The sequence below is a fragment of the Camellia sinensis genome, chromosome 4 (genome assembly GCF_055761805.1).
Source record: "Camellia sinensis isolate YWXY chromosome 4, ASM5576180v1, whole genome shotgun sequence".
Lineage (NCBI taxonomy): Eukaryota > Viridiplantae > Streptophyta > Magnoliopsida > Ericales > Theaceae > Camellia > Camellia sinensis.
In genome coordinates, this window is record NC_138964.1 from 113,828,563 (window position 1) to 113,855,245 (window position 26,683).

At 35.1% G+C, this 26,683-nt stretch overlaps 1 protein-coding gene and 2 long non-coding RNA genes across 10 annotated transcripts; all 3 read right to left on the reverse strand.

Moving 5' to 3' along the window:
- Positions 1 to 7,170: 7,170 nt before the first annotated feature.
- On the reverse strand, positions 7,171 to 8,974 carry LOC145823408 (uncharacterized). The gene is made up of 3 exons (XR_014365693.1): positions 8,658 to 8,974; positions 7,712 to 7,769; positions 7,171 to 7,552 (listed from the first exon to the last, which is right to left on the reverse strand). It is a non-coding gene; the product is annotated as an uncharacterized LOC145823408 (long non-coding RNA).
- A 5,746-nt stretch (positions 8,975 to 14,720) lies between these two features.
- Positions 14,721 to 18,971, reverse strand: LOC114289916 (phenylalanine--tRNA ligase, chloroplastic/mitochondrial). Of its 8 annotated transcripts, none has more exons than XR_014327377.1 (7): positions 18,653 to 18,968; positions 17,425 to 17,550; positions 16,496 to 16,702; positions 16,276 to 16,393; positions 16,018 to 16,197; positions 15,827 to 15,903; positions 14,721 to 14,964 (listed from the first exon to the last, which is right to left on the reverse strand). XR_014327377.1 is itself a non-coding variant. In XM_028233757.2 (5 exons), the coding sequence occupies exons 1-5, from the start codon at positions 18,839 to 18,841 to the stop codon at positions 15,884 to 15,886; spliced, it is 660 nt and encodes a 219-aa protein (XP_028089558.2). In that variant the 5' UTR covers positions 18,842 to 18,968; the 3' UTR covers positions 15,749 to 15,883. The 8 variants fall into 8 exon arrangements, 1 of the variants encoding a protein (XP_028089558.2); XR_014327383.1 differs by having other exon boundaries at positions 17,425 to 17,615; positions 18,653 to 18,967; XR_014327381.1 differs by lacking the exon at positions 16,018 to 16,197 and having other exon boundaries at positions 17,425 to 17,615; positions 18,653 to 18,971.
- On the reverse strand, positions 16,756 to 17,096 carry LOC145789444 (uncharacterized). The gene is made up of 2 exons (XR_014327384.1): positions 16,960 to 17,096; positions 16,756 to 16,798 (listed from the first exon to the last, which is right to left on the reverse strand). It is a non-coding gene; the product is annotated as an uncharacterized LOC145789444 (long non-coding RNA).
- Positions 18,972 to 26,683: the final 7,712 nt, after the last annotated feature.

Sequence of the window (26,683 nt, forward strand, 5' to 3'; positions counted from 1 at the left end):
TTCCAATCCTGTCTTCACCTCAGAATTGTCTTGATGACGAGCCACTCCAGAATCCACCAAAGCTTCAGGCTCAAATTCTTCAGAATCCACTGAAGAGCAACTCTCTCTTTTGTGTAGAACAAACAAATAATCCTTTGATGTATACTCTTTAAACCATGAGTTGAATAATCAATCAAAACATTAAAGAAAACTAGCAAAATATCCACAGGTATAAACCCTAGAACCCAAGAAGAAGATCTGGAGAAGTAATCCTAAATTTGGAGCAACTTGTCAATTTATAGAATCTGAAATCGCGAGGTTTGCTCGAGCGTGGGTATTGACGCTCGAGCGGGGACACTATATGACGTGTTCCAAACCAAGATGTACGCTCGAGCGGGGATTTCGACGCTCGAGCGGGAAAACACGGATCACAGTATTTTTGCAGACTCACCAAACTTCTGGAACTCAGTATTCTCCGCTCGAGAAGGGGAATGGACGCTCAAGCGGGGAGGCAACTTTGAATGCATTTTTGCATTTTGCTTCGGGGGCACTGCCCCTCGACCCCGCCGTGGTGCTGCCCCGAACCGACCAAGGGGCGTTGCCCCCTCGACCCCCGCGAGCTAACCGGGCAGCTCGATCCCCGTCATAATCAGCAAAGTGACAATCTTGAAAGAATTAACATCACAAACTTCTCTACAAGGCATAATTCGGGTTGGATTCGCATCTAAACACTCATAGTCTCACTGAAATAAAAAAGTGCGAAAACAAATACAACTTGAAGGAGTTTTGTCAAACGAAGTTGCCAAGAATAAAAACCTAACACTGCTCTTACTCCATTTCACCTGTTCAATACAATCTCAAAAAAATATTACAAATATTCATTCTAACAAGCTTCACAAAACATGTGTATATATAAACATCAATCACCAAAATATAGTTTTAAACATCAAAGCATATCCATTGGTTCTAATTAAACCTCCAAAAACTATTTATATCTAGGTTCTAAACATCAAAAAACTATCCAGAGATTATAACTATCCAGATTCCATTAGATTTCACTTTCTAGTTTTGTGGATCTCTACTAACTTCGTTCGTCTTCATTATCTGTTTCTACATAGAGGAAGGACAATAGAAAAATAAGGGTTGATATCTACTTATTGGCTGTAAATTTCACAATTTCACTCTATCATCTTTCCCCATTCTAAGAGTTCATTAGGACATCCCTTGCACCCTTGTACCACGTGTGAATCAGATTTCATAATTTAGTTTTATTAAAGGTACAAAATTTAAATCATTGAGTAGTGATACTGATGGCAGAATAATAACCTAAAAAATGCCACTTCTAAACAATAGAGATCAAAGCACATTCTTCAACACAACACAGAAATAAGATAAAAAAATGAGAGAAAATCTTGTCAATTTGGAGAATAATTCTAAGTTACTATAAAAACAAATTAAGTATATAAACTCTTCTGGAAACCTATATTTTGACACTCCTATTTCAAGAAAACAAATAATGAAGATACATACATCAGGGTTGGGCATAGGATTATTTGATCCGCAAAAACCGCTCAACCCGAACTGCCCGCACCTATTTGGGCGGTTTTGCATAATCGTTAGGATCGGATGAGGGTAAGAATTTTCCTGTTTTGCGGGTTGCGGACGAGTTGCGATTTTTACTCGCACCCACACTCAGCTGCCTACATCTTTATACATTTTTTTTTTTTAATCTGAACCGTCAAATTTTCTTGTAAGTTTTGTAAGTGTGTAACTAATATTCTCTTTTTTCGCTCACTTGCAAGTAAACAAATGTTTTGCAACTTGTTTTGCATTGCAAGTTTGGAAATCAACAAATACTAGTAACTTGTAATAAAATGAGTAAAATGGCTTATTCATGGTTATACTTCTTGTTTTTTACTAGTCAGTGAGTTCAATAATCCCTAAAATCAATTTTTTAGAAGAGATGTGTGTTTCATTTTTTTAAAACAACTATGGATTTTATTAAACTTATATATTTTTTGCAAAGTGAATATGAGTCAATTGATTAATCATGACCTATGCTTATGGTCTATTTCCTTCTGGAAGTAAATTGGATAGATAAGCTGTAATTTATTTGGAATAAATCATTTGAAAAATAATTATTTCATCATAAGAAATATGTGATTTTATGACCCAAAATATTTTTTTAAAAATGAGAGAAAAATGTCCAAAAAGAATATTTAAAAAATGGAGAAAAACAACCCAAAAATAAATTTTTAAACGAAAAGCCCAGTTCGCTAACCGTGAACCCTATCCCCACAAACTGCAATCCCTACTACGGGCGATTGCGAGTTGACTTTTTCCCAAACTGCAGACATACGGGGTGGATCCAAATCACAAATCAAACCGTCAAAAACAATTTGTGAATATCCCTAACATACATACAAATACTCTCTTTTTTTCTATTATTTATTGTATGTGCATTATATAAGTTCTCATATAATAGTATGAGATAATTCAATCTTAACTTATTCAATTCTTTGTACCAAATAATAATTTTATATGTATTTGAGTGATGGACAACTTTTGAGTTGTGAGTTTTTTTTTTTGGCTGCCTAGTAGCGAGTTTGCAAGTCGTTTTGTATGTCGACTACTTCGTATGCTATTTTGAACTTTTTATGTTAATATTTAATTTTTTTGTTCTTTATTAATTATTATTATTGTTATTATGTTTATTATATAAAAAAATCTTACTGAATTAATAACATAATTAACGTGACAATTGTGAACTCTTTAGCTTGGTTTTAGGTACAGACTCTATTCTACATTATACACTGGTGGAAAAATGACTTTTAGCGGCGTTTTAAAAACACCGCTAATTCCTTTAGTGACGCTTATCACCAAACGTCGAGGACGCGGCTGTCGCTAAAAGTTTATGACGCTTTAAAAACGTCGTAAAATTAGTATAGCCGCTAAATGCGATGAATAATGATAAAATGACGTCATCCAATATTTAGCGACGTTTTTAAAACGCCGTGATAGATTTTTTTATTTCAAAAAAATGTCCGTTGACACTGTAATGGCGTTTTGAAAAAACGCCGTTATAGCTCTTTTTTAAAAAAAAAAAAATTGTTCTGAATCTGTTATATTTAACTTAAAAACATACCTTTAATAAAGCTGAAAAATAACAATAATATGAATAAAATTTTACAGCTACTTCAATATATTGACTAAATAAACATTACATGATTGTGTCTGAACCAAAATCAAACAACAAACACAATCAAAAAAAAAAAAAAAAAATAGGTTAAGTCATTTGCTTGCACATGCAGATGCAATGGAATAGTCAAGCATATTACACATCATTACACTGCAGAATAGGGATTCGTATTCAATTAATCATAATAGGTTCATGTACAACAAAGACAATTTTGAGCAGGATACATTCCCAAATCCCAGTCAACACAAAGGAATGCAGAGAGCCCGGTGAACAGTGGCGCTGACACCTTCTCCAACTTCTTCATATAATTTGTAATTTTCTGCATTGAAAGGAAATTTGTTCTCTGACACCTGTTCCATGGTTTCCTTTTATACCACAACATTAATACCCTCTTTTCTCCATATGTAACTCATTTAGAGTGTTATGTGGTTTCTCATTTGTCAACATTACTAAATAAGTAATTTGTTCTCATTTAGAATGACTTTAATAATTTTCCTTTATCGATAGGTATGCCATTCTCAATGGTGCCAGGAATTGCTGCAAAAAACTTTGTCACTAAAGATAAGACAATTTGCAAAACTAAGGGTAAATGTGATTCATGATTGCAACCACACAATAGATCTGATCTATTTCATGATTGCAACCACACAATAGATGCTAAAAAAATTCATAACAATGCCTGAGGTGGCTTATGGAAAATTTCATAACAATGCCCGCAGTGGCTTAGAAATACGACATATCAAATATCAAATCAAACCTGATAGAAGGCCAAGCATTGAAGCATGAATTTTTCCATGGAGTCCAGTTCCAAATCCAAAGCAGCATCATAATCTTTCACCTTTATCATAAAATGAAATTTAGTAAACCAAAGAAAAGAAGAATTGAGCATGATGCCCAGTAGTTTAAATGGGAAAATCAAGAAAAAGAATCCCTAATACCGCTTCTCTATATTCTCCAATGGCATGGAAGGAAGAAGCTCTTAAATATAAACACTCAATGTTTGAGCTTTCAAGCTTAACCCAACGGATAAATCCTTGATGGCATTCCTGCAACTACTGGGCATATCCAACTTAAGGATTAGAGTTAGCTGAGCTAAGCTGTTCCAATGGTTTAGTATAGATTTCAGACAAAAGAAAATAGCATTTGAATTATTCATCAATTTCAGACTAAGATTTCTACCTGACATATACAATTAGTATGGCTTTTTAAACATTAATTCAATGTTGTCTTTTAGATCTAGATTTCCGAAATGGATTTGTGAGTTTTAGTTGTGACCAACTAAAAATTAATGTAAAATTTTATCATACACCAACCTTCTACACTGAAGTTGAGCTGACTTCCAAGGCGGAGGACTGGATTCTGAGGGTATAAATGAGAACCAACTGCATTATGAAGAAATTCACAATTTAACAGTGATTTTAAATTGCAAAGAGGACTACATAAAAAATACCAGAAAAGGCTTGCACTGAAAGCAGAATAAAAAAAATAATAAATTGAGGACTTATTTAAACATAATCTAGAATTATTATGAACTCATTGGAACAGAGAGAAAATCATAAATAAGCTCACATAATCTAGAATTATATATGAACTCATTGGAACAGAGAGAAAATCATAGAATTGTTTGGATATAATGCGAAGTGAAAGTGATTGAGGATTGATGGGAATATCTATATCCATCTACTAATAGCAAATATATACTCACAACTTTAATCTGGTTATTTTTCACCCAATCCACAAACACATTAGAACCATCCTCTTCCATTGAACCCAGATATCTATCGTAGCAATCTTTTCGCCTTCTCATTACATTTGGTTCCTTCTCCAACCATTTCAGAGCTGCACATGAGAGAGAGAAAGAGAGCCTGAGAATTGAATTTTAATGAATAGATCAAAAAAACAGAGAAAACAGAGTTCACTTATATACTAGGAACCAAATTAGATTCATCAGTGCCAATGATGCAATGAGAATAGGGATGTTCGAGTTTTCCAGGATAGTGGGAATCAAGAAATGCAAGAACTGGCCATTTCTTGTTTCAAAACACTTTTGCCTGTCTTGCCGATTCATCGATCGTTTCATTGATCTGACTGTTGGGCTCTGTGGGTGCCTGAAAAAAACACTCAACCAAACACAGACTCAACCATCATAACATAACAACTCAGTTTCAGACCACAAAGAGAACCAAACAATCTGTGTCGTGTTAAAAACTCATTTGAGATTAGCTGGTTTTGTGAACAAGCTAAACTTGAATTGATTTTAAAATCGCTAAGCTTTTTAAGCCAAGTTTAAACGATCTATTGTACAAGTGGGTTAGCAGATAGGGACAATCTAATCCATATTAATTTGAAGTAAAGAAAAATCTATCCATTACTAAATAATTGAAACTGGGTAATAATGAAAAGATAAAGAGAGAGGGGAGAAGAGAGACCAGATTTCCAGCTCCAATGGTGCAGAAGCCATTGATGATGTTGACGAGAACTAAACCAGTCTTGACATCTTCAAATAAAACTACTGATTCTTCCTCAAATGGAATTTCATTCTTCAAAAGATTTGCTGTCTTCAATACCATCTTTCAAAACCCAAAAAAGAGAACCACAAAACAATTCACAGAGCAATTTAATAATTCAACTGTCTTCAATACCATCTTCTAACTGTTATATCAATAACAAAAGGTGAACATCATATGAGAACAAAGGTCCAAAAATCTTCCCTAAGATTTTCGGGTATGTCAACTGCATGTAGATTCCCAACTCCCAGTTGACTTTTCCGTGGCAATTTTAAAGCATTCATCATCAAAACGTGATATCGTGTTGTTGAGAATTGCATTTTTGAAATGTATTTATAAATTATAGCTAATCTAATTCATAGGCAACTCTTTTGCTAATTGGGGCAACAAAAATTTGTAGTCCTCTTTGGCTGTTGTAATCTAACATCAACTGTTACCTTTTTTTTTTCACTTTTCTACCTCATATGTTTTTCTTTAGGCATTCCCTTCTCTCTACTTGATAGATTCCAACTCCTTCTCCCTATTCTTTTCTTTTTAATGTACAAATTCATCTCTAGCTAAAAATAAAGCATATAAAAAGGAGAACTGTTGAGAATCATGTAAATTATATCAAGCATTAGATCTTACCAGTTAATAATTCATGCTGTTCCAAATAAGCCTCAACTTCCCATATCCTCCAACTATGGATCTGATCACATTATTACAAAGACAGCCATTAAGCAGAAAATAACACACAAGTGTTTTAGTTTCATTTCAATTGAAGTATAATTGTGAAGTCCTTGTCTTCCATAAATTTGACTACGATGCTATAATGAATACATGACAAATTCAACTTAATATAAACAAAACTGAACAGCACATTATTCATCTTCATGTCAAAGGATGTATGTGCTGCAGATTAATCACTACAATAAATTTAAAAAAAAAAAATTGCAAAATCTCAGTAAAGCATGTACTCTTAATGTCACTAACACTAGAGCATAACCTCAAACCAGCAGAGCAACAAGAAGAAAAAACCTACTCAACACAGTTTTCTGCAAATTTGCAAGCAGTAGAACCATATCAACAATACAAGGACCAATTAACACAGCTTACATGGTCTGTGATGTATAATTGGTAGCATGACCCACAAAAATAAATGTTACAAATGACCTATAGTAATCACTATATCATCAATTTTCTGGAAGGTATAATCCAGATCATTCTGCTTTATCCATCCCAAATGAGTGTTATGTTTGAAAAAGCATAAAGCTTATGAAAGCAACAATAAATCCAAGCACTGTCACTGCATCTCTTTGGCATAAACTCTTCCAAAATTGCTTGCTTTTATACATATGTAATGTAACATGTTTGCCGTAACTAGTAACACTGGGAAGCAATAGAATATTGCTTTGAATTTTCCATTGGGACATATATTCAATTTGGGACCAATAAAAATAAAAGCAAGACACTTATTTCAAGATGGAGGGAGTATATTATATAAATTTCATTCACACCATTCATCCAAGGCAACAGCTCCCTTGGAACTAATAGATTGACATAGACATGCAATAAAGAAAAACATAATAATTTTTATTGAGACTTTGGAGACACCAAAACAGTACATAATTTTTTTCTTCAGACTTTGGAGATCTTTCTACCAACTAGACAAGAAAAACAAACAAGACATGCAAACAACTGAATTAAGTAACTGCAACTGCAAAAAAGAATGTAACCTTCACAATTGAGTGAGGAAGAGCGAAAGCCATCAAAAGTTTACAACCCTGTGAAACATTATCTTCAGTGTTGTCCTGAACCTCAGATTTGGTGCAAGGAGAAAACACACTCTCATAGAACGATGTTAGGATGCAAATATTTGATATAACGCCTGAAGTAGCAGTGAGAAGGAGAGATATGAAGCCTAGAAGCATCAATTATGAAAGCAGAAATCCAAAAAATAGTAACTTCAAGATGAGAATTCCAAAAATACACATAAGAAAAGTTGATAAATTTTGTAAGGATTGACATAGAAATTTATACCAAATACCTTCTTTCATTTTCTCTACAGCTTCGAACAAAGGTTTTCGATTTGTTTTCCGCAACCACTAGAATGAAAGAAAAAATATAAGCTCATCAGAACAAGCCCAAAGCAATTCATACTGATATTTTATTGCTACCGCAGTGGAACAAATTCAACTAACTTTGCAATGAAAATATGCAGAAAAGCTTAGGTCGATATCACAAATTGTATCAATTGAAACATAATAGTCCAATTTCCAACCTAAATCATAATAAATGGCAAAAAATCAATAGTGAATCTAGACTTACATTGCTTAGGCGGTGAATTGATCACTCCACAAGCAAAGAAACAACAACAAAGATTGTCATTACAGTAGCAACAGACCATGTTGGCGTTAACGCCAAAGATCTCATTTATGTTCTATTTTGTTCCATTACTTTCTAAAAAAATTTCTTTTGTTGCCAATCAAAAAAACAAAAAACAAAAATTACCAACTAAAACAGACACCATAAGCATAAGCAGCCCCAGAATACTATTACTGAATCAAATTCTATTACAATCAAAGAAACTGAAAAAAACTGTGTCAGTAACAATGATGCAGCACAGCTAAGCGGGTTTGTGCCAAACTAGGACGGAGTGAACTAACTAATTTCTTCAATCAAGAAGAATTGCAACAAAATCCCTCTAAAATTGACAAATAAAAAGGAAACCCAATGACATATTGTTATGTATATTTGAATTTGAATCAAATAAAAAGGAAACCCAATGACATATTTGAATTTGAATTTAATTGAGCAGAAGATATTGTCCTCATTTAAGAGAAATAGAGACAGAGGGAAATAGAAAATAAATCAATCTTGCCAAGCCAATATGCCTACATCCCAATTCCTGCATCCAACCCAACCAAACAAATTTATTATATTATCAATATCCAGAGGGAGAAAATAGTTAAAGATATGAATCAAGAAAATACCTTTCTTTTCTTGGCTCTCTGCACAAGTAGTCAATAACAGGCCCACCCATGTGTAGTAGCTTTAAAAAGAAGGAAACTCAGAGAACATACCAAGATGCAAGTCTATCATTTTACATGGGAACTACACCGAAATGATTATTAGGAGAGTTAGAAAGCAAGAAATGCCAAAATGGGATTCCAAAAAAAGGCAAAATAATGGACTAGAGAGAGACAAAACAGATCTGATATTACCATGTTAGCAGATCACAGAGAGAGATAGAGATATATATATATATATATAGAAAGAGAGAGAGAGAGAACAGATCTGATCGAAGAGAGCAGATCTGCATCTCTTCATCAGCTTCTACTCATTGTTTCCAACGATCCACATCCAACGCCACCTACTTGTCCCGTACATGATCAAGACACTAACGCCGCACTCGAAACCTAGATAAATCGATTCACCATTGCTGCTGCTCAATCTGATGAAAGAGAAGAGTTTTCCCTACAACAACTAGAAAGAGTAAAGGAACAAAAACGAAAGAAGAAAACACAAAACAAAAGCAAAATAAAAAAAGCTAGAAATCAACTAAATCGAGAGAAAACAATTCCAAATCATTAGTTTTAGCCATGAAATTTTATAGATCTTGTGTGAATGTAGCAAATCTATATCAGAAAACCCTAACCTTGAGCCCTAGATCGATTTAGATCATAGGGATTCGAACAATCAGGAAGATATACGCTCAAATCACCAGTAGAACAAGATTTTTCAGATCAAACAACCGAAGAATTGATGGAGATCGAAGATCCGATGCCTCGATTTCTCTCTCTTTCTAAAGTCACACCTCTGCTCCATCAGAATAGAAGAACGTCATAGCCTTGTTGAGCCACTGTTTAAAACAAATAACTGGTGCACAAAACGAGATGGTTTAGTTTAATTTTTTTGGAATTTGAAAATTTTGAACAGATTTCACGACGTTTTTGAAAAACGTCATAAAAAAAAACGCCACTGTATATCCTTTTTCTTGTAGTGATACAAGTAACTATTTTGATAACAACTAGCTAAACTACCATTTATTATTAAATACCGACCGGATGTGATCCGATCATTTAACTAATTCTTTTAGATTAGCTATGATTGATTCATATGATATGCTCAGATTGCTTAGACTTGTTCACTGTATTAGACAGGCACTTAATTCTAAAACTTTTACCATTTTTAATTTAATCAGTTACCCAAAACGCAATGAATGACAAATAATTTTTTGGGTTGTTGACAATCTGTCTGCTGTGAAATTGATTTAATGGATATCTACTTTGTTTGGTGAACTCCACTTGTTGCAACAATGCTACAGACCACTAAATTTCTACCACTAACACCACCACTAATGATGTGACAAGTAAAAAAAAAAAAAAAAAACTAAAACTAAAACACAAATGCAACCACTAATTATCATTTTCCCCATTTGTTGCATTAGGAATAACCCTTTTATAATTTGAAACGTCAATTGTCAACAGAAAGTAAAAGGTTAACAGTTTTATGTTCTTACATCAACAATGCTACAAGGACAAACAAATATATTTTAAAAAGAACATAAATAAATTAGAAAAAATTACAATAAAATAAAATAAAAACTGACGGTCTAATCTCGTTAGCAAATCAAATTTTTTTGAATTGTTTAAATTTAAATCAATAACTTTTTAAAATGATATCAATTCTAATTATCTATTTACATTCATTAGTTAAAACTAATAGAGACGGGACAATTTAGATAATTTAATCACTGTTTTTTTTTCCATTACTATTGACAGCCACCTCGGCATTTTACCGTGGTCCATCATCACCCCTCATCTTCCCCAATCTACTATCACTGCACCATCCTTTTTTCACATCCATTGCTACTCGTCCTTCCTTTCCCTAGCCCACTATCACCACTATCACCCCTTTTATTGCTTCCCAAGTCCATAGCCACTGCTGTCGCTCAGTGTAGCACCCCATACATACAATTTCCCATTGAACAATAAAGACAACATTCTCCACATAAACACAATTTCATTCAAATATTTCTTTTTCTCACGAACTGTAGATTTTGTTTACAAAATTACAAAATATGGATCTCGGTTCAATGAGCTAGAGAAGACTACAAAACAATTACATTGCCCTCTGAGTTTACTAATTACATTGTGACATGTAATACAAAAATACGAAACTCAATATAAAAGTAGAAAAGGAGGTTCACCGTTACATTACAATTTCAAGTTCACAAAAGTTTAAATTTTGAAAAGAGACGGTCTTTTTCCTTTGTCTTCATTGACGATTATGGGGCTCTTCATCTCCTAAAATGTTAGTAAATAGGAATGAGCAATTGCCCAGTAGAGAATAACTTTGACTAAGTATATAAACATTTGTTTTAATTATGCATGACCTTAATAATGCCCATGGATTTTCATTGGTTTAGAAGTTATTACACAACACACAATTCTGCATCCAATCTCCTCATTTTTTTATCCTCACATGGATGGCCAGTGGACACTTCAAACCTTTCACTTTTGTCGTCCTCACACGAACAGCTAATGGACACCTCACAACATCCCCACATTCGTCGACCTCACGCAAACCGGGCAAGTGGGCACCTCAAACACATTCCCACATTCGTCGTCCTCACACGAACCGAGCAAGTGGGCACCTCAAACACATTCCAAAACATTAACATTTTAAGCACAACACAAATAATCACAAGGACTCCCTAATTTTACTTAGCAATTATCCATTAAGTCAAAATCAAGAACAACCCTTGGGCCACATATGAAAATTTGAGACTTTTCCTTTTAAATATTTACTTTCCGTGATTTAAGTATATCTACTCACTATTTCATAGTTGATTCCACAATCCACCATCAATTTCACACAATTGCCTCATCAACACAAAGCCCATAAATATATATATATATATATATATACCACATCCATCTCAATAGTTGCACACACCTTAAGATTCACACATATCTAAGTCAAAATATAGATATATAAGAGTAAAGATATTCCTACCTCAAGGTTGCAAGAGGAGAGATGAAGGTCCACGCGATAAGCTTCTGGAATACCACGATCTAATCGGTTCAAAACGTAGCTTTTGACGAGAATAACAACTTTAATGAAGGCCCAAAGATCGATTCTCATTCTTACTAGAAGAAATCCAAGATTTTCTAGCTATGGTTATGGAAACGGAGCTGTTAGAGAGAGGAGTGCGAGAGAAATGAGTTAGAAAAATGTTTAGATCGCAATATAACTCTGCTGTCTCGACTAGACCACTCGAGCAAACTTTCCATTGCTCGAGCAAAGTGCCAAAATACAAAGGAGTCGCTCAAGCATTAAACGCAAGGTCTCAGAAGTTTTGCAGAGTTACAGTGAAAATATTGGGAGCTTGCATTTTATGCTCAAGCGACCATTCCTTCACTCGAGCTCTCTCGCCTGCAAACTTGCAAAATACTAGAAGCTGCAAATATCCGCTCGAGTTACCAATTGACAGCTTGAGCGGTCACCCAAAAACAACTGTTACAGCCTATCCCCTTAAGGAATATCATCTCTGAATTTCATAGTTCGTGCCAAAACAACTCCAATAATTCCCAAGAAAGATGAATATTCACTATAACAATAGTCTCAATCATCACGACTTCTCAAACCAAAACAAAATCAAAGTTAACTTCTAACAATAGCATAGAAATTTAGATTTGTTTCATTTACTTCCTTCTACAATCTCCCATACAATAATTTAAGATAACAAAAAAGCAAGTTTTGGGGGGTATTTCTCACGAACTTCAGCTTCTCGTTCTCAAGTGGCCTCTTCAACCCCATGGTGATGCCATAACACTTTAGCTAAAGGAATGACTTTGCCTCTCAAAACTTGTTCCTGAATGTCCAATATTTTTGTCAGCCTCTCCTCATATGAAGTATTCTCAGCCACCTCTAAATTTGTCCAATCCAAGGCATGGGAAGGATTGGGTTCATACTTACGAAGCATGGAGACATAGAACACATCGCGCACTCTGGATAATTACAGTGGCAATGCAAGGCGATAAGCTACCTCTTCTACCCGTTCTATAATATCAAACGGGCCAATGAATCTAGGTGACAATTTTTCGCTTTGCCCAAATCTCGTTAACCCTTTTCTGGGCGATATCTTCAAAAATACATGTTCATCCACATCAAAAGATAGGGGTCTTCTCCTCCGGTCTGCATAGCTCTTTTATCGACTTTGAGCCGTAATTAACCGTTTCCGAATGAGAACTATTTTCTCAGTGGTTTCTCGAACCAATTCCGGTCCAAGCATAGGTGAATCTCCCACCTCAGTCCAACACACCGATGACCTACACAGTTTCCCATACAAAGCTTCAAAAGGATCCATCTCGATGATAGCTTGATAACTATTATTATAGGCGAATTCCGCTAAAGGTGGGTCTCTCTCGAGAACCTTTAAAATTTAGCACACAAGCTCTCAACATGTCTTCCAAGATTTGGATAGTGCGTTCGGACTGTCCATCGGTTTGTGAGTGGTAAGCGGTGCTAAAAGTTAACTGAATGCCCATAACAGTTTATAGGTTTTACCACAACTGTGCAGTAAAACGAGGGTCTCAATTCAAGACAATACTTACCGGAACTTCGTGAAGCCGAACAATCTCTTTGACATAAAGTTCTGCCAAGAAATTAACTAAATCTCACATACACATAGCAAGAAAATGAGCCGACTTAGTTAGTCAATCCACCACTACCCAAACTGCGTCATTATCCCTTTGTGTTCTAGGGAGACCTGAAACAAAATCTATAGTAATATGTTCCCACTTCCATTCAGTAATAGGCAAGAGTTGTAATATCCCGGCTGGTCGTTGATGTTTTACCTTTGACTTGTTGACAAAGTAAACACCTGGACGCAAATGAAGCCACATCTCGCTTCATGCCCCTCCACTAAAATTCTCGGCTAAGGTCATGGTATATTTTTGTGTCCCCCGGATGTACTGTAAGATGGAAGTGGTGAAATTCTCGAAGTACATCGTCTCTACACAATTCAGGTACAAAAAGGCAATCTAGATATCGAATATTAGGATCAGAATCCATCCTCAAACCCTTTTCTTCCTTCCCCTATACAATTTTCTCCTTGATTGCTTCAACTTCCAAGTTACCTCATCGTGCCTCTATAACCCGAGTAAAAAGTCTTGGTTGTGCAAGGACGGAACACAAAGTGGCATACTTAGAAGAGTCACAAGATGCTAATTGAATTCACCCAAATCACCCAACATTTCCCATTCCTTAATTCCAGGATTGGCAATGGTATTTTCTACTCAAAGCATCGGCCACCACATTGGCTTTTTCGGGATGATAGTGTAATTCAAAATAATTCAAAATCATAATCCTCTAAAAATTCCATCCATATTCTTTGACATAAATTCAAATCCTTTTGAGAAAATAGATATTTAAGACTTTTACACTACAAAAATTTCGATTTTTTGCAACGGCAAACTGCCGTCGCAAATACTCAAAATGTCGTCTCAAAAACTTTTTTGTGACAGCAATTGACTTTTACTGACGGCAAATGGGGAGTCACAACAAAAGGCGTTGCTAAAAGGTTTTAGCGACGGCACCATGCCGTCGCCTTTTTTTTTTTTTTAGACGACAAAGTTGCCTTTTTGCGACGGAGTTATGCTGTTGACATTAATATGTAAAAAATTTGAATTTTTTGCGGCAGCACTGTTTGTTGTCACTAAAAAGTGTTATTTGCGACGGCAAAATGTCATCGCGAAAGTGTTTTTTATTGCAATGGAATACCTGCCGTCTCTAAAAAACTATTTGCGACGGCAAAGAATACTGTCGTGAAAGGTTTTTTGTTTCAACTTTTGCCAATATCTTTTGCGACGGCAAAAAAATTCCTTCTAATGTTTTTGAGACGGTGTGGTGCCATCGCCCAAAAAAAAAAAAAAAAAAAATGTAATAAAATTATTAAAAATATAAAAATTACCTTCATTAAATAAAAAATAACTGAAAAAAAACCAATAATTACATAAAAACCAATAATTCCAGTATAAAAATAACAATTCATCCATAATAAAAATATTATTTCATTCATAACAGTACATCAGCAAAATTATCCCACTACATAATATTGCATAATACATATATAATGTTTAAATACATAATGTTATTCACAATTCAAAATAACGTAAATCAAAAACAAAAATTTTCCCCTCATGATTCTTCTGTAGGTAACAAAAATAAAAGTTGGTCGCAATCTTCACACGCTTGCATTCCACAAGAAGCAAACTCCTACTCGAGAAATATCTGAAAACAAAAAATAAAAATAATTAATGACAATATAATTATGTATTAATATTTTAATTACAAAAAAACATAAAAAATTAACTACTATATAATTAATAAGAAAATTAAGTAAACAATTTTAGCTAGACAGAAATCCGGCTCTAACTCCCAAATCGGAAACCCGATTGGAATCCCGTCTTCTCCCACAAGTCTCTCGTGCTTAGATGGTCATGTGTGCCAAGTTTCGTATTAAACCGACGCTGTTTGGTGATTTTGGGACGTCAACACCTCGAATTCAAATTTATTTAAAAGATTTTTCAAAGGTCATACTATAAAGCATCGGCGCCTCTAAAGATGAGAGACACCGCGAAGGTACTTGGTAATAGTAGAAAATATGAAACAACATAAACAACATGAGTAAAGCTTTATAGTCTCCACATGTATACACATACATCATTTTGAAAACCACAACCAGACTTGGAAATACTTTATAGTTCCATTGATTTGGATACACATATATGCACTATGGAACCAAGTGACGAAAGTATACACTATACATTCTAACAGCATGAGTAAAGCTTTCTTTTACGTTCAAGAAATGTAGAATATCATGCCAAAGAAATAGTACTCAACCCTCTACCTCTCACAAATTTTTTTTAATGTTTTTCTGTTACTACTCCATTTGCATGATAACAGTTCAAAAATGTATGAAATGAACCAAGACAGAATCCATGGATTTTAATGAAGAAAAATTCTTCTAGAAAATAGTTCAAACTCAAGCTTCTCCAAAAAGTTATGGTTAACGCAATCAAAGAAAAAAAAATTAAAAAGCAAAGCATGTGCAATCAAGCCCCACCAAGTAAAAAGAAAAGAAAATTCATACCTGAAAATATATCTTGAGTTCAAATGATGGACCGGTAAATGGAAAATAAGTGTCAATCTAGTGCATTTCCACAGAACCTAAAATTCTCAAAAGGTGTTAGGCTGAAAAAGAAAAGTAAAGTATATCTCCTACAGAAACCAACCTATAAGGTCAGATATGTTTGTTCCTTAAAAAAAATTTCCTTGACTTACCACACTATTATATGTTATAGATATTGTTCATTCCATCTAGTGAATCATCCTGGTTTCACCCAGAATGAGTGACATCATATGATCTTCATTTGTAACCTGATTTGCTTTTTCCCCACAATTTTTTTTTTTTATCCTTTCACCATCCCCAACATATTTAGAATATTTATAAACTCTCAATCACTGCACATAATGAATAATTATTATATCTTCTATTGTCACAGCTCAAATTTTCATGTCATGTTTCAATTTAAACTGTACCAAATAAGTGGCGTGCCAAACCCTCAAGGCATTTCTTTAAATCCTCAGCTACATAAGATGTTCCATCCATGCCTGATGGCTCCCAATCATCTGGAGTAAAAACCCGAAACCCTTCCATCTGGAGAGTCAAGACACCAAATTATTTGACAAAAAAAAAAAAGAAAGAAAGAAAAAAGAGTCAGCTGCGAAACCATGGTTGCCATGATGAAAGATTAGAAACCTGATGGAATACGGGGCGATGAGTTGAATCAATAGAATCTCTACGATAAACATCTCCAGTGACAAGGAAATGGGTGTGTCCCTTCCTCAAAAGCTCAGCTTGATGTGCACAAATGTGGCACCTTAAGACAGTTTGAGAGTCCACATAATATGTATCATTGTAACTCCTACTCCCATGATCTTCAGGCACCAAGACATCATCAAAGTTCTGCAACAAGGATAGCCATTGTCACAAGAATGCACAAACACTAAACAAGATTATCCTTTATGGTTCTTGACCATGGAAACTAGGTCAATGCAAAATCTGCACAAAATTCACCTCTATTAGTAACTCGATATAATTCCTATCTTCATGCTTCCAAAATAATTACTAGAAAAATAAGAACAATAAGAACTGGAAAATAACATTAAATTGCATATTGTAGGCTTTATTTACCACGAGAGGTTAAATGACCAAGTCCTTACTTAGTTTATGACTCAGATATCAGCTACAAAACTAATTACACCCTCTTCAATGAAAGAGGCTCAACAGGAAATAAACTTTGATAGCTGCATTTAAAATAAAATAAAAAAATCAAATATGACCTTCGCATATTCAAGACTAAGGCCTCGTTTAGGAACGGGCTAATTTAGTAACTTTTTGACTATTTGGCTAAAATATGAGCTAAAAAAAACTAGTATGTTTGGGATGACTTTTTGGCTTTTTACGAAAAGATGTGCAAAAAGTATAGAGAAAAGAGAATCTTTGACTTTTTGGTATGGGTTGTTGGCTTTTTGGCTAATTTAGTAACTTTTTGACTTTTTGGCTAAAAAAGATGATTCCCAAACGAGGCCTAAAGAGCAATACTTGATCTCTGAAGAACAGCTTTATGAGGGATAGATAAGAAACAAATGTTTTGTAGAAGTTGCTTAATAAATCCAATGTTGTACCATTTTAACAGAAACAAATGGGAAGAGATTATCAAACTTGTCAAACTTTCCCGAGTAAGTGATGTCAAAGTAGTTGTATATTGCATTCTTCAAAATCCCAATTGGATGATGATCCCTCCTATGAAGCTGCATTCCAAGTTTGGAAAATATCGAATCAAGAACATTGTTTGTTGGGTCATCCCTCACCACATCTACAAATTCAATTTATCAAAATAAATCACGAAAATCCAAACAACAAACCGTATAGAATTTATCCAAATATAAAAATTTACATTCCAAGTTGAAAAAATCACATCAGGAAACATTATTTGTCTGCCCATCCCTTAAAAACCATTTTTTTGGGGGGCAAGTATCCCTTAAAACCACACTAACCTTACATATCAATTCAATTGATGAAACTTTTAGAACTAAAGGAAAAGGCAGTGTCTGATCCAGTTGTGTCAGTAGTGAGAACAAAACACAAAAACAGAACACCAAAATTCTCTGAATTAAGATCCAAACTGCAAAACCAATATTCTAAAAACCTTGCCCAAATAGGAAGAACACTATGTCAACTGTAATGCATAATTTTGTCCAACCCAAAATGCAAAACTAGTGAAGAAATCAAATTTCAACAAAAACCCAGAACAATAATAACCAAAAAACTACCAAAATTAGACCAACCAAGAGAGAAAACTTCAAACCCAGCACAAGAATTAAGGAAAATCCCAAAAAAAAAAAAAAAAAACCCATCACAACCCAATATTCCCTAAAAAGCTTGGGCCAAATAGGAAGAACACTATGTCAACTATCACCTGGTTCAAAACATACAGAAGGCACCAAAATCACTTGGTTCACAATCCACACGCAGAAGGCACCACATTTTCACTGATTAAGCAGTAGACAACTACATATATTCTAATTTTCAAATGCCCTCTGTCTATTTCACCTAAAAACCCAAAAATGAATATTTTCCAGTAGTGCTTAGAAACTGAGACAATCAATCATCAATCAACAAAACAAAATCAAATAACACAAGCATCAACAAATCAATACCCAACTGCTTACAGACCACCACTACAACAATCCATCAAAAACAAACACAAACCCAACATCAATTGAGATGAAAGAAACACGAGATCTGAGAAGAAGAAGAAGAAAAGAAAAAAAAAAAACCACGAATCGAAACCCTAATCTGGAAAAGTACTGAAGCTACGGAGAATCAGAGTGAATATGGAGCTGAATTTACCTTATCTGAAGATTGACGAACGCAAAGACGATGAGAGTTTGTTTTCGCCTTTTGTTTTGTGAATCTGTGTGCGTGAGGTCTTAGGAGATTGAGAAGATGAGAGAGTTGAAGAGAGACATGCCTTGCCGCCGTCGCTCGCTTTCCGCCGTCGCATGCTGCTCGATGTCGTCTCACGCTGCTCGCTGCCATCGCTCAACGCCGTTGATTCGATGCTCATCGTCGTCCGCCGTTGCTCACAGTCGAGAGAGAGAGAGAGAGAGACGTAAGAAGAGATGGGGACTTTTGATAGGCTTTTGGTTAACACTATGTTTTTGGGAACGGAAAGAAAAGAGATGATTAAGTTATAGCAGAAAAAAAATGAAAAGAAAATATCGTAATTTTTCTTCTTTTTATTTAGATAAGAAATAAATAAAATAAAATAAATGATTGCGATTTTTTTTATTTTTATTTGGTTAGATTTTATTAAGAGAAAAAAAAAAGAAATTACTTTTTGCAACGGTAAATAGTGTCATCGCAAATACTTTCGTGTTATATGCCCCCTTTCTTGTGGTGTTATGATCTGAAAACACCTCAAACTTCTTCTCATACAAGTAATGTCTCCACAATTTTAGAGAAAAATTAACTGCAACTAACTTTAAATCATGAGTCGGGTAATTTCTTTCGTGGGTTTTCAATTGGCGTGAACCATACGCCACTACCTTACCTTATTGCATCAAAACACATCCCAAACCTCCTCTAGAGGCATCACAGTATACAATGTAACCCAAAGCTCTTTCTGGAATGACTAAAACTAGTGTGGTGGTTAATCTAGCCTTTAGCTCTTAGAAGGATTTCTCACATGGTTCATTCCAAACAAACTTCACTCCATTCCTCGTTAGTCTAGTCAACGAAGAAGCTAACGTGGAGAAGTCTTTCACAAACCATCTATAATAACTAGCAAGACCCAAGAAACTGCGGATCTCAAATGTGTTCTTAGGTCACTCCCAATTCCGTACCACCTCGATCTTCGAATAATCTACGGCAACCCCATCCTTAGAAATAGCATGACCCAAGAATTTCACCTTGGAGAGCTAGAACTCACATTTCTCATACTTGGCGTATAATCTGTGCTTCTTAAGTAATTGCAACATAATGTGAAGGTGCATCTCATGTTCTTCCTCAGATGGTGAATATATAAGAATATCATCTACAAAGACTACCACAAATTTGTCAAGATATTCTCCAAAAACATGATTCATCAAGTTCATAAAGGTGGCAGGAGCATTAGTTAAACCAAATGGCATCACAAGGAATTCATAATGGCTATATCCAGTACAAAAGGCCGTCTTCAGGATATCTTCTTCTTTCATACGTAACTGATGACAAATCGATCTCAAATCTATTTTTGAGAAACACTGAGAATCCTTAAGTTGGTCAAAAAGATCATTTATTCTAGGCAACGAGTACTTATTTTTAATTGTGACCCTAGTCAGTTTATGGTAATCAATGCATAGCCTTAATGAACCATCCTTCTTCTTGGCAAAGAGAGCCGGTGCTCCTCAGGGCGAAGTTCTAGGGCATATAAAACCCTTGTCTATTAACTCTTGCAATTGCTCCTTCAAAACAAGCTACTTTGTTGAAGTGAATCTATAGGGTGGCATAGAAATGGGTGTCGTACCCGTCACTAGGTCTATAGAAAACTTGACCTCACAATAAGGCGGTAATTCGGTGAGGTGCTCTAGAAAAAAATCTAAATACTCACAAACCACCCTAGGGAATACACCCCTCACGCATCACTATTCCCATCATTCATCAAGGTTGAGAGAAGAGAAGTGAATATGCCTTGACTACGAGAGTCATATGAAGGCGTTAAAAGTCTATCAGTTCTATCCCCCATAAAATAAAAACAGTCACCCCCAGCTAAACACATTGTAACTCTCCCACAGTAATAATCTATTACAGCACAATAAGAGAACAACTAGTCCATACCGTGGATGACATCAAAACCCGTCATATCTAACAATACCAAACTAAAAAGAAGTCGGTGGTCTGCAACTTTAATCACACACCCGCGGCACACATGGTTTAATACCATCTTACCCTTAACTGGTGATTCTATAACAAGAGAAGATTCTAATGGTTCAACCCAACATAGATACAAAAGTAGATGCTATAAATGAATGGGATGGCCCCGTGTCTATCAACACATTGACCCAAGTATTATATATAAGATATGTACCTCACATCACCATTGGCCCAGTTGACTGTTTGGATGCAGTGACAGCATAGACTCTCCCTTGGTGTCTCTATTCACTCTACTCACCCCTCTAATGATAGGCATGTTGCATGGACTGTGCGGAGGTAGCCTCATGTATAGCTCTAGACGTCTGTCCTGACTAAACTGGCTGATGAGTCTGTCTTTGGCTCTATCTTGCCTGAAACCCTGAAGCATTAGCTATTCTAGGAATTTAGGGACAAAACTTCTTCATATGACCCGACTGGCAGCATTGATAACAAACGGGGCGATTGACCTCCACCGAAGGTCTGATTCTTAAGATGAATAGAAGGATGAGGTTGTTGGTTACCCCTCCGTGGACATGTATTGGACTTGTGACCTTGCTTACTACATTGATAACAAGTGATCCCACTTTGTCCCGTACTATCCATACTCTTTTCTGATAGAGAATTTTCTGACACAGCCGATAATGACGGTAGATGAGAGGACGTAGAACTCTTTGACTTTTTGGATACCATAGAACCCCCTCGAGATTTAGTAAACCCTTGTCTCTTAAGCTGTCGCCTCTTCTCCTCACCTTCAAGCATGATCTTAATATGTGCCACGAACTCCACCAACCTTTCATAATCCCAATTCATGTTGCCCATCACACTCATCAAGATTTTTGGCCTCAGTCACTTCTCAAACTCTAGACACCTACGCACTTTCATAGCTACCAAGTCGAGTGCAAAATGAGATAGGCTCTTAAAAGTAGCCTCAAACTCCGCCACTGTGGAATCAAATTGTTCAAGCTCCTCAAACTCTCTCCATAAACGTTCCCTCGTAGTGGGAGAAAGGTATTTTTCCTGAAAAGCATGAGAAAACTCTTCCCAAGTATGTTCAATTTGACCCTTGGCATATTTCCACCATTGGTCGGCATCTCCCTTTAATTGATAACTAGCAAGCACCACCCAGAGTTCACCGACCCAAATATCTAAAATCTCGAAAGATTTGGTGATTTGCTCAAGCCATTCATCCGCCTTTAATGGTTCAGGACCCCCAAGAAATTCAGCAGTAATTTAGCAAAAAAATTCAATTTTCAGGAATGAAACTCCAGTCTCCCCTTTAATAGTTCTAGCAGCTTGCTCAGCTCTAAGAATGTCCATTGACTCCCTAAGAGCCTCAACCATCTCTCGAGCCAACACTCATATAGCGTCTTTGGCCAGTGAAGCAGCCACAATGTTTTGACCCACTCCTTCTTCTTGAGGAAAGATCTTTGGTTGAGTCGGGATATCTCGACCACCTCGACGAGGTTTGCCACGACCCCTACTACGTCCAGACATCCTATATAAGAGTAGATGTGGACAAGATTAACTCAAAATTCATATACTAGTTCATCACTTCTCCTCAAGTCTTTATCTCATTCTCAACACATAAGCACATAGACAAACAGAACACATATGAATCCCTCTTCCAAGATATCAACTCATTCCATGACATTCAAGGATTTCTTAGTGGAAAAACCATTGATCAGATGCCTTTTCAAAGGGACTTCGTTGAATGTAGTGGACACAAGTCATATCCTAGAGAATTGACCCCATACACACCTAATCACATAAACACATAATCAAATAAGACTACCAAACCCTTATTTTTACTTGACAACCCAAATGTGACACGATCACTTCCTAAGAGTATTCAACCTGGTTAGCTCTGATACCAAATTTGTAGTACCCCATACATATAATTTCCCATCGAACAATTAAAAGAACATTCTCCACATAAACACAATTTTATTCAAATATTTCTCTTTCTCACTGAACTGTAGCTTTTGTTTACAAAATTACAAAATATGGATCTCAGTTCAGTGAGCTAGAGAAGAATACAAAACAATTACATTGCCCTTTGAGTTTACTAATTACATTGTGACATGTAGTACAAATATACGAAACTCAATATAAAAGTAGAAAAGGAGGTCCACCATTGCATTACAATTTCAAGTTCACAAAAGTTTAAATTTTGAAAAGAGCCAGTCTTTTTCCTTTGTCTTCATTGATGGTCATGGGGCTCTTCATTTCCTGAAATGTTAGCAAATAGGAATGAGCAATTGCCCAGTAAAGAATAACTTTGACCAAGTATATAAACATTTGTTTTAAATATGCATGACCTTAATAATGCCCATGGATTTTCATTGGTTTAGAAGTTATTACACAACACACAATTCAACACAGATGGCCAATGGACACCTCAAGCCTTCCACTTTCGTCGTCCTCACACGAACTAGCTAGTGGACACCTCACAGCATCCCCACATTCATCGCACTCATGTGAACCGGGCAAGTGGGCACCTCAAACACATTCCCACATTCATCATCCTCACACGAACCAAGCAAATGGGCGCCTCAAACACATTCTAAAACATTAACATTTTAAGTACAACACAAATAATCACAATGACTCCCCAATTTTGTTTAACAATTATCCATTGAGTCAAAATCAAGAATAACCCTTAGGGTTACATATGAAAATTTGCGGCTTTTCCTTTTAAATATTTACTTTTCATGATTTAAGTATATCTACTCACTATTTCATAGTTGATTACACAATCAACCATCAATTTCACACAATCACTTCATCAACACAAAGCCCATATATATATATATATATATACCATATTCATCTCAATAGCGTCACACACCTTAAGATTCACACACATGTAAACCAAAATATAGATATACAGGGGTAAAGGTATTCCTACCTCAAGGTTGCAAGAGGAGGAATGAAGGTCCGCACGATGAACTTTTGGAATATCACGATCTAATCGGTTCAAAAAGTAACTCTTGACAAGGATAACAACTTTAATGAAGGCCCAAAGATCAATTCTCGCACTTACTATATGAGAACCAAGGTTTTCTAGCTAGGGTTATAGAAAGAGAGTTGTTATAGAAAGGAGTGTGAGAGAAATGGGTTAGAAAAATGTTTGGATCGCAATATAACTCTGTTGTCCTGACCAGACCGCTCGAGCGAACTTCCATCGCTCAAGCGAAGTGCCAAAATACAAAGGGACCGCTCGAACAAACTTTTCACCGCTCGAGCGGTAAATGCAAGGTCTCAGAAGTTTTGCAAAGCTAGAGTAAAAATACTAGGAACTCGCATTTTACGCTCGAGCAACCATTCTTTCGCTTGAGTAGTCTCGCTTGCAAACTTGCAAGATACTGGGAGCTACAAATCTCAGCTCGAGCAACTAAATGACCACTCGAGCGGTCACCCAAAAGCAGCTGTTACACTCAGTACCACCAACAAAAAATGATTAAATTGTCAAGATTATCCTTATTCCATTAAAGATTGTTCAAATTGATATCATTTTAAAAGTTGAGAGTCTAAATTGAATCAAATAAAAAGTTAAAATTTAATTTATTATCAAAGTCAAAACTCTAGATTTTTTTTATTTAAATCTTCTATTAAATTAATATGTGGTCCAAATTTTATTATGAGTACGATGACAATCACTTAAAATAAATTTAGACCACAATGCTATATGTACAAGCAAACTTTTCTATCTTTACACGATCAAACAAATTTAAAAATAATTAAAATAAAATATGTTTTTACATATACAATCGTATGTACATTCAACAAGCTTTCTTTTAAACTAGTTTCACATTTCTTTCAAGTATCAATACCGACATAACATAAAATATATCAAATTTCTTTTATTGAAAAAGAACAAACAAAGAAAAAAGAAGAAGCTACAGGGCAATAACTCAAACTTAACATCATACCTAATAATAAATAAATAAATGGTTGAGTTTCTCTCATATTGAGATCTCAATATGAAAGAAGTTAAGGGATCTATAGAGTCCACCATGGGTCCCGTTTCGATAATTCGAACCGTTCATTTTGTGAAACCCTCAATGTATATTATCCATGAAAAAAATTAGTTTGATCCAATAATCATAACTTTTTTTATTTTATTACATTTATCTCCAAAAAAATGGACAACATATATATTTTTGAAATAGGCCATCCATTTTTTTACAGACAAATATGATAAATTGAAAAGGTTACAATTGTCAAATTTACCTAAATTTTTCCATGGATGATAACATTAAGGGCTCTACAAAATGAATTGTTTAGATCATCAAAATGAGACCCGTAGAAGGCCCTCTAGGCCCCTCAACATAAGAGAAGCCCAACCCATAAATAAAAACGCATTATCTACCGTGACCAGAGCTGGTTTCCTTGTTTGGGGCATTGTAATGCCTCAACTTTTGTTACTCGGATGACATTATCAATTTCCATATTAAGATCCATTTATAAAATAATAAAATGTAGAAACAGAACAAAACAAATAGAATATTCAAGGTTTCCTCTCACACAAATACAATGGTACAAGTTCAGTATGGATCATTACAAAATAGTCGTTAGGCTTACATTGAGAGTTTTAAAAATGAAATAATTACAATGAAGAGAGTAATAACACATTGGCATTTCACCGGTGAGTAACAAATCTCAAATCATCAATAACTTAAGTCCTTGAATTCTCAAACGAGACAACAAATTTCACAGCTGAAAAATGGTTTAACAATTGGGATGAACAAAAGGTCTAGTAGGGATTTATAATGATTCAAAACAATAAGATCTATACATATATATAATCACGAATGCTATCAGGTGATCTTTTAGATAAGTAACGTACTCTTTTATACCCAAAGTAAAACATACATAAATATATACTTTCATTTTAAATATATATATATATTCCACTTGAGATTTCAAGAAAAAAACTCATTTATTTTTCTTTTCACCTTATCATTAGCGATTCAAAGAAATGCTTCAAACCAATCAATCACACACTCATTCTAACATTCAACCCAAAAATGATAATTTCACAATCACCTGTCAGCTTATTATAATCTATAAAACACATTGTACATACCAATATCTAACATATAGGCAAGTGATAGCATTCAATTCATTATAAAATTATCCTAATTACACACTTTAAATCTCTAACACAATTCTGCTAGGTCACACATATCTACACAATCATGCAACTAAGTGACGAACACATCACAATTAACAACTGGCTTCGTCAAGCCATTCCAAAACAGTTTATCGGGCACTAATCTGGAAGGAAATCTGGAACCTATCTCAAAGCATCACGCTTTACTAGTGGCTAGCCAAAAGGAAAGCGGAGCTTCAATATAGCCCAACAGTCTACACGCTTTACTTGGAGCAAACCGAAAGGAAAGCAGAACCTCTATCAATGCGCCACACTTTACCGATCACAAGCCAAAAGGAAACATACCCTCTTTTTGGAACTTTAATCCATCTACTCATCATACACATCATCATTTTGATTCATAAAATTAAATCAACAACACGTCACACGCATAACCCATTCTACAACAATCAACATTTCCTAGAATTAGACCAACAATCTTATTATCTCATGCATCTCATAATTCTCATTACCAATTCCACTAACCAACTTTCATAACATGAGCCACTTCCACAACAAACATTTTCTTTCTTTCTCATATACGAAATTTCGATTCACAAATATTACATAACTCTAAAATCATGAGATTAACCACTTAACTCATTTCTCAACATTATTAGACGATTAAAAATTAGGACTCTTTACTTCATGTTAATATAGTATATCTAGTATATTAAGATATATTAGGATATTATTTGTATCTCTCTGTTATAGTATATTCTCTGTATATACTTATCTTATCTCCTATATAAGGGAGTTTACTTATTCATTAAGTTAGATTGAATACAAGAGTTCCCTTTTCTCTTCTCTTTCTACTCTCATAATATGGTATT

Bases quoted from the DNA above. Each gene is read 5' to 3' on its own strand.
- LOC114289916 (XM_028233757.2), bottom strand. From the start codon at position 18,841: ATGGCAGCGAGCAGCGTGAGACGACATCGAGCAGCATGCGACGGCGGA. The intron at 16,394-16,495 runs GTTTCTAATCTT...TTGACTCTCCAG, and splicing joins ATCGCCCCGTATTCCATCAG to ATGGAAGGGTTTCGGGTTTT. The intron at 15,904-16,275 runs GTACAGTTTAAA...TGAGAATTTTAG, and splicing joins TTTGGCACGCCACTTATTTG to GTTCTGTGGAAATGCACTAG.